This window comes from Oryctolagus cuniculus, chromosome 5, assembly GCF_051225735.1.
Source record: "Oryctolagus cuniculus isolate XC-2025 breed Fujian yellow rabbit chromosome 5, ASM5122573v1, whole genome shotgun sequence".
Classification (NCBI taxonomy): Eukaryota; Metazoa; Chordata; class Mammalia; order Lagomorpha; family Leporidae; genus Oryctolagus; species Oryctolagus cuniculus.
The window spans coordinates 71,569,407-71,584,088 of NC_142871.1; the positions used below are offsets into that span (position 1 = coordinate 71,569,407).

The 14,682-nt window shown below is 40.7% G+C and overlaps 1 protein-coding gene across 1 annotated transcript; it reads left to right on the forward strand.

The window, feature by feature from the left end:
* On the forward strand, positions 1-14,482 carry MCHR2 (melanin concentrating hormone receptor 2). The gene is given in 6 exon segments (XM_089333532.1): positions 1-14; positions 503-650; positions 652-713; positions 4,462-4,656; positions 7,415-7,534; positions 14,182-14,482. Coding segments are annotated over 6 exon segments (840 nt in total).
* The last annotated feature ends 200 nt before the right edge of the window (positions 14,483-14,682 follow it).

Consider the following 14,682-nt stretch of genomic DNA (forward strand, 5'->3'; position numbering starts at 1 on the left):
ATGCATTCCTCTGTGTATTTGTGTAGGTTTTCCTTTAGCTTTTAAAAATTATTATGGCTGGCCGGCGCCACGGCTCACTAGGCTAATCCTCTGCCTTGCGGTGCCGGTACACCGGGTTCTAGTCCCAGTCGGGGCGCCGGATTCTGTCCCAGTTGCCCCTCTTCCAGGCCAGCTCTCTGCTGTGGCCAGGGAGTGCAGTGGAGGATGGCCCAAGTACTTGGGCCCTGCACCCCATGGGAGACCAGGATAAGTACCTGGCTCCTGCCATCAGATCAGCGCACTGCGCCAGCCGCAGCGCACTGGCCGCGGCGGCCATTGGAGGGTGAACCAACGGCAAAGGAAGACCTTTCTCTCTGTCTCTCTCTCTCACTGTCCACTATGTCCGTCAAAAGATAAATAAATAAATATCAGTATGGCTATTAACTTTTGCTGACAGTTGGCATATATTGACGGAGGTGCTTACATTCAATATCAGTTCCCAGTTTCTCTCCATTTCTTTCAGGTCTAGAAAAAAAACAATCCCTGGTATTTATATCTGCAACCCGGCTGTGGCTGATTTGGTCCACATCATTTGAATGCCTTTTCTTATTCATCAGTGGGCCCAGGGAGGAGAATGGGTATTTGGGGGGCCTCTTTGCACCGTGATCACACCCCCTGGATACCTGCAACCAGTTTGCCTGTAGTGCCATCATGACTACAATGAGCGTGGATAGGTAAATGAGGAGATTTTGAAAGACCTTAACCTAATTCAGAGGCTCCCATGCTCCCCCATGTTCTTTCCAACTTCAGCAATGTCAGTGCTGGATCCCAACAGCAAAGCTCCACTTCCTTTGTTTGTTTTATTGTAGGAGGACAGAAGAACATTATTTCAACTTTCACAGATGTCTATTTTCTTTAGGTAGGTATCATTCAGATACCAGAACTTCCACAAACAGCTCTCCCCAAATAGAAGCAGGCCTGAAGACAACCCAAGACACATCACAGTGAGATGCCATCTCCAGAACAACCCACTCAAAATCCCCATCCACCTTTAGCTTCCCACCCAGTCCAACATGTGGTCGCCCTTGTTCTGATCTAGCTTTTCTTTCTCTCTTGCTTCAGTATATTACATAATTTATGTATGTATGTGCATATTGTTATTTGCCTCCTCAACAGTAAATCCCACAAAGGCAGAGTCTTTCCATGGATACAGCTCCCAAAAGTATTGCTGAATGAATGAACAAGTAAATATATCAGTCTTGAAGGGTGCATTAAACTTCCTAGATCCATCTAGGACTTCTTCCTGAGCTCTGCATCTCTCACCCTTGCAAGTGGCCATTTGAGGTGGGGAAATGATGAAAAATTCTTTAGACAGATAAACAAAGCGATGGCAAGATTCATATAAATTATTCACTTTGACAGAAATGAGCAATGTTGGTAACATTTTATGCATTTTTATATCCTATGGCTTTTCTGCAAAGGAATTCTCACAATAAAGAAGGTGCTTCTCAATTTAGAATTAACATCACATTTTTAAATCAATTTACTGATGCCAGCCTGTGTGACTGTGTCTTGAGAAGTGCCTGTGAGCTTGCCAGGGCTCCAAAACCAGGCAGAAGGCCCTACACTGTCCAGACCCACTGTAGAGTAGCAACAGGACCTTCCAATAGTAATCCCATTTTTGGGGACAATAAAAGCTCCTTCGGACCCGATACCTTTGACGACAGGAGAATATTGGCTTATTTTTAAGGAGGGTATTTGTTTTCTTGCTGTAAACCTTTTACTACAAATGAAACAAATGGACTAGAAATAAAGCATATGGACATTTTCTGCCTTTGTGCAAACCAACTGTATACAATTCCTAATGTTGACAAGTCGTACGCATGTGTGTTGTTACATGCCTGAGTGGTGTTTTGTTCTCTTTTAATATGGCCGCACACAGCACACTAAAATTTTACTTAAGACATTTAGGTGGATCCTTTCCTCCTCCTGGCCCTCATTCTAGAAGGTTGGGTGATAAGAGACAATGGAGATTTTGTAAAACAGAACCTTTTACCTCCTGTCATTTCTCATAATTCTTACCCTACCTACTAAGTTTATCAACATTCAACAAACTCTGTAAGTTTGTAAAATAGAAATGAGGTTTTATTTGTTAGACCATAACCAAATGTCAGTGCCATCCATATGCCTTATTGTTTATATATTTAAATAATATTAATTGCCAAATAAATGGATCATATATTTCAAATGCTTCAAACAATTTTCATTTTAATTTCTCTGAGTAGTAATAACTTCAAGTATACAGGATGTTTAATAGTGGATTCCTGTCTACATAGCAAAATATAAACATCCATAGTATTTAAAATATTTGCCTCCAGATAAAATCTTCTTAAAATTTTCATTAGAGGTTGCTTTTGTAAATAAATTCTCTAGAGGATCACAAGTCAATAAGTAAGAGATACTTGCTGGGCATCTAAACTGCTACTCTGGACACCTGCATCCCCTAGTCAGTGGCAAGGTTTGAGTCCCTGTCCTGTTCTCGATTTCATTTTCCTGCTTATACGTACCCTGGGAGGCAGCAGGTAGCTGGGTCCCTATCACCCATGTGGAAGACCTTGACTGAATTCTCAGCTCCTGCCTTCAGCCTAGCCCAGTCCTGGCTCTTATAAGCACTTGGGGGTAAATAACCTGATGACAGCTCTGAGCGCTCTCTCACTCTCTCTCTCTCTCTCCCTCCTCCCATCTTCCTCTCTCCCTCCCTCCTCCCATCTTCCTCTCTCCCTCTCCAATTATAAATAAGTAAAATGCTATAAAAAATAAACAGGAGGCAGAATTCCCAATTCATTCATTCATTCAGTAAATATTTATTGACCATACACCATACACTGGAGAGTGCTGGACACAGAGGATACAATGACCTTAAACTAATAGTTAAGGCCCCTACCCTCCTAGGAATTCAAGTCTACTGGTATAGACAGACATTAAGTGAAGACTCATGTGAATAAACATGTATTTCCACACAGTGATATGTACAAGGAAAAGGAAACACCCTTACAGGCATGGCCCCTTACGTAGAGCAGGTGGCCAATAAAGGCTTCTCTGAGAAGGAGCCAGGAAACAAGGGCTTCAAAGAAGAGTGGCAGGAAGGGCGTGGCATGGGGATACAGATGGAGAAAGACTCTGTGGGTCATGATAAGAATTCAGAATTTTTTCTGCATTCAGAATTTCATCTGAATTTTATGCAGAATGACAGAAAACCATTGAAGGGTTCTGAATCTGGGGAGGGGTGCAATCAGAGAAGGTTCCCTCACTTATGCAAGACTCCATCATTGTTTGATTCCAGTCAGAATGACGGCTGGCTGCAACGGGATCAGGATCACTGCCTCTTGCCCTGCCCCAGCAGTGATCTTGACCCCAATGCAGTCAGTCATCATTCTGAATGTAGGTGCAGTGTGCAGAAGCAGGGGCAGTTGAGGTCCCTGGCCAAAAACCTTTCCCTGTTTGCCCAGTGGTCCCTTAGCTGAATGCAAAACATCATACCTCTTGTGCAAAATGAAAGAGAAAGAGAGCAGGGAAGTTTTCATTGTTGTGAGTCTTCATTAAGTAGCTCTACAAAAACTTGGAGAAAAGGAAGCAACCATTGAAACCATTTTTTTTTTCCATTTGATTTCTACTAATTTCCATCCCCCAGCAAAACTGTGATTTGTCAAATATGTTTCTCTTGAGTCCCAGCTCTCTTTTTCATCCTTTAGCTTTTGGATAGCTCTGAAAAAATTATTCTCGGATTTGCTGTAGGATGAGATGTATTTGATATGTCAAGATTTCAACTTTGATTAATGATGATCCTTTTTTTCTGGATCTAAAATGGAAGAAAAGAAAAAGAAAAACCCCTCCCCATGAAATTAGCCCATTTCCTCCCTCTGGCCTCTGGCCTGGATTCCCAGAGGAATTTACATCCTCCTCCTGCTTTTTCATCCTCTCAGCGGTCTCTGTGAACTAAACTTGCAGAGCCTGGGGATGCTATGGTAAATCCAAGTGAGCAGCTGCCTTTCTGATGTTCCTGCCCCTTGTCTTGCTGAGGATTCTCCCGTCAACCCCCCACCCCAGTTTCTTCCCTCCTGCCACTACATCAGAAAGTCCTAAAGGGATGAAGGTCAAAAACAAAGTTTTCTAGTGGCTCGTTTACAATGGAAGCGCCTCTGTAAAGAAAGAGTTTGCACTGTGGAATTCTACCATTGTCAGTATGTTTGGGGCAGTGACAGCTGTTTCTGTGAGTGGTTTATTCAGACTTGCAGGGTCAAGAGTTGTTTTCTCTACAGGTACCAGCCAGCTCTTAAAAAATATAACTTTCTTTTGCCCTGATAGAGGTGTGCTTCAAGGAAGATAATAATACTAATAATTTACTCTTGTCCTGAACCTTTCATCCTTGGAGCTCAGTGCTTTTATTGATTGTTTCCAAACCCTTCTTAACTGGCTTTGCAGGTACTTGGCCCTCGTCCAACCATTTCGAGTGACGAGTTGGAGAACAAGGTGCAAGACCATTCGCATCAATTTGGGCCTTTGGGCAGTTTCCTGTATTCTGGCATTGCCCGTCTGGGTCTACTCGAAGGTCATCAAATTTAAAGACGGCGTCGAGAGTTGTGCTTTTGATTTAACATCCCCTGACGATGTACTCTGGTAAGTTGTTAAAACTTAAGAAAAATAGAGTTGAATTAAGTTGTGAAGCACTCCTTCCTCCTTGTCAACACGTGAGCAGCCTCCAAGAGTGTCCTTGGAGATTCTCTTCCCCCTGTCTCCACACTTCGTTTTCTGCTGCACGCAATCCAGATGATAGCTTGATTTTAACAAGAGGGTAGCCTTTTGAAAAAGATTTTGAATTTGATCATGTAACCTCAGCGGGTGCAAATATATTTAAATATGGATTTTGAAGATCCATGGCAGACAGACATGGCTGGAGTGCAGCAAGCCAGAGAGGAGCATTTCCAAGAGAGTTTAAGTGTTACCCGGACTCAAACCTCATCAATTTTCCATTGTAGTTTGCTTGAATTGTGGTAAACTCTCCCCCCAAAATATGTTCAAGTTCCAACATCCCCTTTACCTATCAATGTGACCCTATTTGGAAATAAGTTCTTTGCAGATAAAATCAAGTTAAGATTAGATCCCACTGGATTTGAGTTGGCCCTCATTCTGATGGCTGGTGTCCTCATGAACAGAGAGATACACAGAGATGCACAGAGAGAACTCATGTGCAAAGACACGGATTACAGGGAGCAGTTTATGAGACAAGCAACACCAAGAGGGTAACAGGAACCACCAGAAATTAGGAGAGAGCATGAAGCAGATTCTTCCTCAGAACCTCCAAGAGGAAAGAACCCCATCAGCAGCTTGGCTTTAGATATCTAGTTCCCAGAACTGTTAGATTCTGTTGTTTTCAGCCATCTTGTTAGCCATTGGGGAACTAATATGAAAGAACTTCAAGAGAGTTTGTGCAAAAAATTAATGAAAAATTAACGTTTGCCTTTTGGTGCTGAAAATTGAAATTCAGGCATGAGATTTTTTTAAAAAGACTTATTTATTTATTTAACAGGCAGAATGAAAGAAAGAGAGGGACACACAGAGAGATGTTCCATCTCCTGATCCACTTCCCAAGTGCCCACAACAGCTGGGGCTGGACCAAGCTGACAACAGGAGATATGAACTCCACCTAGTTTTCCTATGTAAGTGACAGGAACTCAAGTATTAGGGACTTATCTGGTGCCTCTTAGGTACATTACTGGGAAGTTGGATTGAAAGCATGGAATAGCTGAATTGGAACTGGAGATCCAATGTGAGATATGGTTATCGCAAGCAGAGGTATAATCCACTGTGCCACACTTGTCCCTATGTGTGGTTTTTGTTTTGTTTTGTTTTAGGATTTATTTATTTATTTGAAAGGCAGAGTTACAGAGAGGCAGAAGCAGAGAGAGAGAGGTCTTCCATTCATTGGTTCACTCCCCAGATGGCCACAATGGCTGGAGCTGCGATCCGAAGCCAGGAGTCAGGAGCTTCTTCCCGGTCACCCACACAGGTGCAGGGGCCCAAGTATGTGGGCCATCTTCTGCTGCTTTCAAAGGCCATAGCAGAGAGCTGGATCAGAAGTGGAGCAGCCCATATGGAATGCTGGCACTGCAGGTGGCAGCTATACCTGCTACACCACAGTGCCGGCCCTCTGTTCTGTCTTGAGACAGTAAAAACCAAGTCTCTTTCCCTTAATATGATTAAATAAGAAGAATTTGGGAATATGACAAAGTTAAGGCCAAAGTGGTGGATTGACTTATAATTGAAATGGCTGTAGGTATGATGGTTCATAACTACATCATAAAATAACCAACACCAATAGAAAATGACACATGAAGGATTGACTGAAAATATTGACATTTGGCACAAGGTACCATTACTGCCTTTATCATCAAGTTGGAGAGCTGGAAATCCAAGACCCACAAATGGAGTAAATAGTCTGAGATAGTTTAATTTCTAAACCAATCTAAAGATGAGTAATAACGGGGCTGGCACTGTGGCAAAGTGGGCTAAGCCTCTATCAGCAGTGCCGGCATCCCATATGGGCACAGGTCTGTAGCTTGGCTGCTCCTCTTTCAATCCATCTCCCTCACATGGCTTGAGAAAGCAGTGGAAAAGTGTATACGTGCTTGAGCCCCTGCACCTGTGTGGGAGACCCAGAAGTTGTTCCTGGCTTCAGATAGGCCCAGCTCCAACCATTGTGGCCATTTGGGGAGTGAACCAGTAGATGAAAGATCTTTCTCTCTGTCTCTCCCTTTCTCTGTAATGCACCAAAGTACACTTAATCTTTTTTTTTAAAGATTTGATTTATTTATTTGAAAGGCAGAGTTACAGAGAGGCAGAGGCAGAGGCAGAGAAAGATAAAGTGGTCTTCCATCCACCACCTGGCCCGCCCAGCCAACCTGAGTTCACCTTCCTTCACTGAGACCAAGGTTCTACCAGGAAGGAGGACACCTGGTACTTGTGCAAGAGTGAAGTGGCTCACCTGAGAATTCTCTTTGAAAGAGCATGAAAGAGATCTCATGCGCTTTGAGAAGCCATCCAGAGTCTTGATTACAAGCCTGGATTCTGGAACCCAACTGCTTGCCTAGGAAAATACCACATCTACCACTTATTAATGGGTAATCTTGGACAAGCCACACAACCCTCTGGGCCTCGGTTTCTTCTTCTGTCATGAGGATACTTACAACTTTGTACTCATGAGGTTGCACAGATCCAGTGGGTTAAAATATGCAAAGCTATGCAACAAATGTTACTGCTGTTTCTTGTTATTGGTAATAACACTAAAGGTAATGATAAGCATAAGTAAATGCCAGTTCCTAAAAGAGTGGATATAACGGTAGCAATTCTCTCTCTTTCTCTGTCTCTCTTCCCACAGGTATACACTTTATTTAACAACAACAACATTTTTCTTCCCTTTACCTTTGATTTTGGTGTGCTATATTTTAATTTTATGCCATACTTTGGAGATGTATCAACAAAATAAAGATGTCAAGTGGTAAGTGTTTGCCTTGTTTTGCTAAATTTCTTAAAATTCAATGTTCTTGCTGGTGCCGCGCCTCACTAGGCTAATCCTCCGCCTTGTGGCGCCGGCACACCAGGTTCTAGTCCCGGTCGGGGCACTGGATTCTGTCCCGGTTGCCCCTTCTTCAAGGCCAGCTCTCTGCTGTGGCCAGGGAGTGCAGTGGAGGATGGCCCAAATGCTTGGGCCCTGCACCCCATGGGAGACCAGGATAAGTACCTGGCTCCTTCCTTCCGATCAGCGCGGTGCGCTGGCTGCAGCACACCTGCCGCGGTGGCCATTGGAGGGTGAACCAACGGCAAAGGAAGACCTTTCTCTCTGTCTCTCTCTCTCACTGTCCCCTCTGCCTGTCAAAAAAAAAAAAATTCAATGTTCTTAAAATCAATTCTGATATCCTAACGTATCTACAATAAATTTTAAGCAATGATCATTTGAAATACACCCCACTTAGATCGATGGGCATTAATAGGTTTATAAAATGTATTGCCTGAAAATAGGAATACTCTGAGACAGTTATTTCAGGATCTGTCAGTGATAAATGTTGAAGTTATTGATGCTGTGATTTCACAAAATGTAAACAAAACACAAGATTCTATTGTATCTGTCATAAACAATGTTATTTAAAAGTTTTAGTTGTACATTTTGCAAAGTTGTGTATATACTCAAATATCATAGATGTTGTGTGCAACCTTTCAGTTGTTTTTAATTTAGAGGTGAGGGATCTCAGTAATATTAGAGGGAAATTAACTAGGAGTAAATAAAACCAAAGACTGACTTACAGAGGATACATTTGGAAAGAATTGTTAAAGACTCTTGTCTCTAAAACTTCATGAATAAATTTAAATGATCTTAACTTGAAATGGTACATACTAAGTTGTTCAAACAAATATAGTCAGTAATTATATAACATTCTATGTTAAAAAACATTATTCAAATTTATCTTTTGAGTAGATTTTTGTGTTTCTTTGGCAGGCAGGTTGCTGGATTTCCCTACACACCATCTATAACATTGTGAAGAATAAAAAATTAATATATGGTAAATAATTGAATTACCATTAATCAAAGTTTTTGGCAAACCCCAGAACCAAAAGTTGAAGTGATCTATTAGCTCACAACATTTGTTCCCACTTACCTTTATGAAATTCACTGGAAGTTGTACATTATTAAGGAGTAGTCTATTTAGAAAAGGAAAGGCAGCAGCCACAGTTATAGAGAATTTTGAGCTTCCTTTTTTTTAACTTTTATTTAGTAAATATAAATTTCCAAAGTACAGTTTATGGATTACAATGGCATCCCCCCCATAACTTCCCTCCCACTCGCACCCCTCCCATCTCCTGCTCCCTCTTCTATTCCATTCACATCAAGATTCATTTTCAATTCTCTGTATATATAGAAGATTGATTTAGTATATATTAAGTAAAGATTTCATCAGTTTGCACCCACACAGAAACACAAAGTGTAAAATACTGTTCAGTACTAGTTATAGCATTACTTTACATTGGACAACACATTAAGGACACATCTCACATGAGAAGTAAGTCCACAGTGATTCCTGTTGTTGACTTAACAATTTGACACTCTTGTTTATGGCGTCAGTAATCTCCCTAGGCTGTAGCCATGCGTTGCCAAGGCTATGGAAGCATCTTGAGTTCGCTGACTTTGATCTTATTCCGACTGGGTCATAGCCAAAGTGGAAGTTCTCTGCTCCCTTCAGAGAAAGGTACCTCCTTCTTTGATGGCCCCATTCTTTCCACTGGGATCTCACTCACAGAGATGTCTTGTCTTTCCATGCCTAAAATACTCTCATGGGCTCTTCAGCCATATACGAATGATTTAAGGGCTGATTCTGAGGCCAGAGTGCTATTTAGGACATCTGCCATTCTATGAGTCTTCTGTGTATCCCGCTTCCCATGTTGGATGGTTCTCTCCCTTTTTGATTCTATCAGTTAGTATTAGCAGACACTAGTCTGGTTTGTGTGATCACTTTGATTCTTAGACCTATCAGTGTGATCAATTGTGAACTGAAATTGATCACTTAGACTAGTTGATGGCATTGGTACATACCACCTTGATTGGATTGTATTGGAATCCCCTGGCACATTTCTAACTCCACCATTTGGAGCAAGTCCGATTGAGCATGTTCAAATGGTACATCTCTTCCCTCTCTTATTCCCACTCTTATATTTAATGGGTATCACTTTTCAGTTAAAATTTAAACACCTAAGAATAATTGTGTGTTAATTACAGAGTTCATCTGGCCTCAGAATCAGCCCTTAAGGTATTCGGATATAGCCAAAGAGCCCATGAGAGTATTTTAGCCATGGAAAGACAAGACACTCTGGAAAAAAATGACCTAAATGGAATATCTCTGTAAGGGAGATCCCAGTGGAAAGAAAGGGCCATCAAAGAAGGAGGTACCTTTCTCTGAAGGGAGCAGAGAACTTCCACTTTGGCTATGACCCAGTCGGAATAAGATCAAAGTCAGCGAACTCAAGGGCTTCCATAGCCTTGGCAACTCATGACTACAGCCTAGGGAGATTACTGACGCCATAAACAAGAGTGTCAAATTGTTAAGTCAACAACAGGAGTCACTGTGTACTTACTTCTCATGTGGGATCTGTCCTTAATGTGTTGCCAATGTGAAGTAATGCTATAACTAGTACTGAAACAGGATTTTACACTTTGTGTTTCTGTGTGGGTGCAAACTGATGAAATCTTTACTTAATATATACTAAATCGATCTTCTGTATATACAGAGAATTGAAAATGAATCTTGATGTGAATGGAATGGGAGAGGGAGCAGGAGATGGGAGGGGTGTGAGTGGGAGGGAAGTTAGGGGAGGGAAAACCATTGTAATCCATAAACTGTACTTTGGAAATTTATATTTATTAAATAAAAAAATTGTAAAAAAAAAGTTACAGAATTCAACCAATAGTACTAGAACAAAAAAATACTAAATGAATACAATCAAAGCAATTTATGAAAAACCCATGGCCAACATCCTATTGAATGGGGAAAAGTTGGAAGCATTTCCACTGAGATCTGGTACCAGACAGGGATGCCCACTCTCACCACTGCTATTCAATATAGTTCTGGAAGTTTTAGCCAGAGCTATTAGGCAAGAAAAAGAAATTAAATGGATACAAATTGGGAAGGAAGAACTCAAACTATCCTTCATTGCAGATGATATGATTCTTTATTTAGGGGACCCAAAGAACTCTATTAAGAGACTATTGGAACTCATAGAAGAGTTTGGCAAAGTAGCAGGATATAAAATCAATGCACAAAAATCAACAGCCTTTGTATACGCAGGCAATGCCATGGCTGAGGAAGAACTTCTAAGATCAATCCCATTCACAATAGCTACAAAAACAATCAAATACCTGGGAATAAACTTACCCAAGGACGTTAAAGATCTCTACGATGAAAATTACAAAACCTTAAAGAAAGAAATAGAAGAGGATACCAAGAAATGGAAAAAATCTCCATGCTCATGGATTGGAAGAATCAATATTATCAAAATTGTCCATTCTCTCAAAAGGAATTTACAGATTCAATGAGATACCAATCAAGATACCAAAGACCTTCTTCTCAGATCTGGAAAAAATGATGCTGAAATTTATATGGAGACACAGTAGACCTCGAATAGCTAAAGCTATCTTGTACAACAAAAACAAAGCCGGAGGCATCACAATACCAGATTTCAGGACATACTACAGGGCAGTTGTAATCAAAACAGCATGGTACTGGTACAGAAACAGATGGATAGACCAATGGAACAGAACTGAAACACCAGAAATCAATCCAAACATCTACAGCCAACTCATATTTGATCAAGGATCCAAAACCAATCCCTGCAGTAAGGACAGTCAATTCAATAAATGGTGCTGGAAAACTGGATCTCCACATGCAGAAGCATGAAACAAGACCCCTACCTATCACCTTACACAAAAACTCACTCAACATGGATTAAAGACTTAAATCTACGACCTGACACCATCAAGTTATTAGAGAGCATTGGAGAAACCCTGCAAGATATAGGTACCCGCAAAGACTTTTTGGAAAAGACCCTGGAGGCACAGGCAGTCAAGGCCAAAATTAACATTTGAGATTGCATCAAATTGAGAAGTTTCTGTACTTCAAAAGATACAGTCAGGAAAGTGAAGAGACAACCGACAGAATGGGAAAAAATATTTGCAAACTATGCAACAGATAAAGGGTTGATAACCAGAATCTACAAAGAAATCAAGAAACTCCACAACATCAAAACAAACAACCCACTTGAGAGATGGGCCAAGGACCTCAATAGACATTTTTCAAAAGAGGAAATCCAAATGGCCAACAGGCACATGAAAAAATGTTCAAGATCACTAGCAATCAGCGAAATGCAAATCAAAACCACAATGAGGTTTCACCTCACCCCGGTTAGAATGGCTCACATTCAGAAATCTACCAACAATAGATGCTGGCGAGGATGTGGGGAAAAAGGCACACTAACCCACTGTTGCTGGGAATGCAAACTGGTTAAGCCACTATAGAAGTCAGTCTGGAGATTCCTCAGAAACCTGAATATAACCCTACCATTCAACCCAGCCATCCCACTCCTTGGAATTTACCCAAAGGAAATGTAATTGGCAAACAAAAAAGCAGTCTGCACATTAATGTTTATTGCAGCTCAATTCACAATAGCTAAGATCTGGAACCAACCCAAATGCCCATCAACAGTAGACTGGATAAAGAAATTATGGGACATGTACTCTATAGTATACTATACAACCAGCAAAAACAATGAAATCCGGTCATTTGCAACAAGATGGAGGAATCTGGAAAACATTATGCTGAGTGAATTAAGCCAGTCTCAAAGGGACAAATATCATATGTTCTCCCTGATCGGCAACAGCTAACTGAGAACCAAAGAGGAAACCTGTTGAAGTGAAATGGACACTATGAGAAACAATGACTTGATCAGCCCTTGCCCTGACTGTTTATGTACAATGTAATACTTTATCCCTTTTAGTATTTTTTTTTGTTCTAGAGAATTTTGAGCTTCTAAACTTATGATAGAGTGAACTGGTGACAAGGTTGAAATAGGTCAAATGGAATTCTAAGGCACCGACAGCTGAAAGGGTGGCTTGGGCCTTTGTAAACAGTTCTGTAAATTAGTTTTTGTAAATTAGATTACGTTTTTCCTTTACTTGGAAATGCTAGGAGAATCTTATGAAACAAAGCTGCTACCATCCAGTAATGCTTCAAAATGCAAGATGTAGAAGGATGATGGTGCCAGCTGTGCTAAACAGCAGAGGAATCGTTGTCCTAGGTTTTCAATTCCCAGGCTTTTTTAAAAAATATTATTCCCAGGGCTACTTCCACTATGTTCTAGGGAAATTTTTATTAAATGTCTAAATATGATACAACATAATAAAATATGAGGAATTTAATGCATTTTGTTCTTAGAATCTACTTTCAAATTATATAAAAGTATAAAGATGACAGAGTTATAGAGACTGAGAAGAGAGAGAGACAGAGAGAGAGATCTTGCATCTGCCGGTTCACTCCCTAAATTTTTGCAATGGCCAGAGGTGAGCCGATCTGAAGCCAGGAGCCAGGATCTTTTTCAGGGTCTCCCACATGAGTGCAGGGGCCCAAGGACTTGGGCCATCTTCTACTGCTTTCCCAGGCCATAGCAGAGAGCTGGATGGGAAGTAGAACAGCAGGGGCTGGAACCAGCACCCATATGGGATGCCCCTTTACCTATTACAGCACAGCACTGGTCCCAGCACTTTACTGTTAATGAATTTAAATCCTTAACTGGATTTTACTAGTTTTTCCATTAAAATCTTTCTGTTCCAAGGTTCAACCCAGGCTAATATGTTTTGTTTGTCAGGTCTCTCCAGCCTCTTCTCATTTGTGACACTGTGTTACTCTATTCTTGCTTTTCATGATTTTGATAGCCTTAAGGAGTACTGGCCATGTATCCCGTAGAATGTTTGTCATTTTGGGTTTGTCTGGTAGTGTATCATGATTAGATTATAGTTATATACATTATTGAAAAAAATAAGCTCTTCCTATCACAGTGTAACATGGCTCACACAATAGCTACATGACACATCTATTGATCTTAGCCTTGGTTGCTTGGTTAAAGTAGTGGTTTTCCAGGCTTCTTCACTACTTGGTTATCCTTTTTCCTACTCTTCTTTGGAATTAAGTCTCTAAGTATAGCCCACATTCAAGAGAGAAAGGAAAAAGTTGGAATTTGGCTCCTTTTCCAAAAAAGGGGGTTTCTGCATATATTCACATTAAGTAAAGAAAATTTGACTTTTCTCATTTTATTCAATCTTTTATATCAGTATAAACTTGTGTATATTTAGTTCACACTTTGAGTAATTCAATACTATCTTATTTGTTTACTTTTCTCAAAATGTTCCAGCTTTGAAAACTTTGGGAATTTTTTAATAGGAATGAAAAGTCTTTTCATAATGCTCTGAGTAAGTAGAAATATGAAAATGAGCTTCATGTCTCACTACAAAGCCATTATAAATTGTCAAACAAAATTCTAGAAAATCATTGTCCCATAATTTCTATGGTTGCTCATGTTCTGTCTATGTCAACATTTCCCTTGTAGCCACAATCCAAGTGTCCCTAAGCAGAGAGTGATGAAGCTGACAAAGATGGTGCTGGTGCTGGTGGCAGTCTTCATCCTAAGTGCCGCCCCCTATCATGTGATACAGCTGGTGAACTTGCAGATGGAGCAGCCCACGCTGCTCTTCTATGTGGGCTATTACCTCTCCATCTGTCTCAGCTATGCCAGCAGCAGCATTAATCCTTTTCTCTACATTCTGCTGAGTGGAAATTTCTGAAAACGTCTGCCTTGACTACAGAGGAAGGTGGCTGAGAAGGAAATCATACTGAAATCAAGCTTTTAGGACAGTCAGGGACTACCAAGAGTTTAAAAGCCAGCTTGCTTATGTTACTGGTGTTCTTAGAAAGGGCAGGTGAACCAATAGGTCTATGCTTATTCTTCTTCTGTGTTTGTGACACTTGGTTCCATAGAACAGAATATAGCCACTCAAATGCATGATTTTAATATGATAAATCCAGCAAGATATAAATGATGGTCTGTACT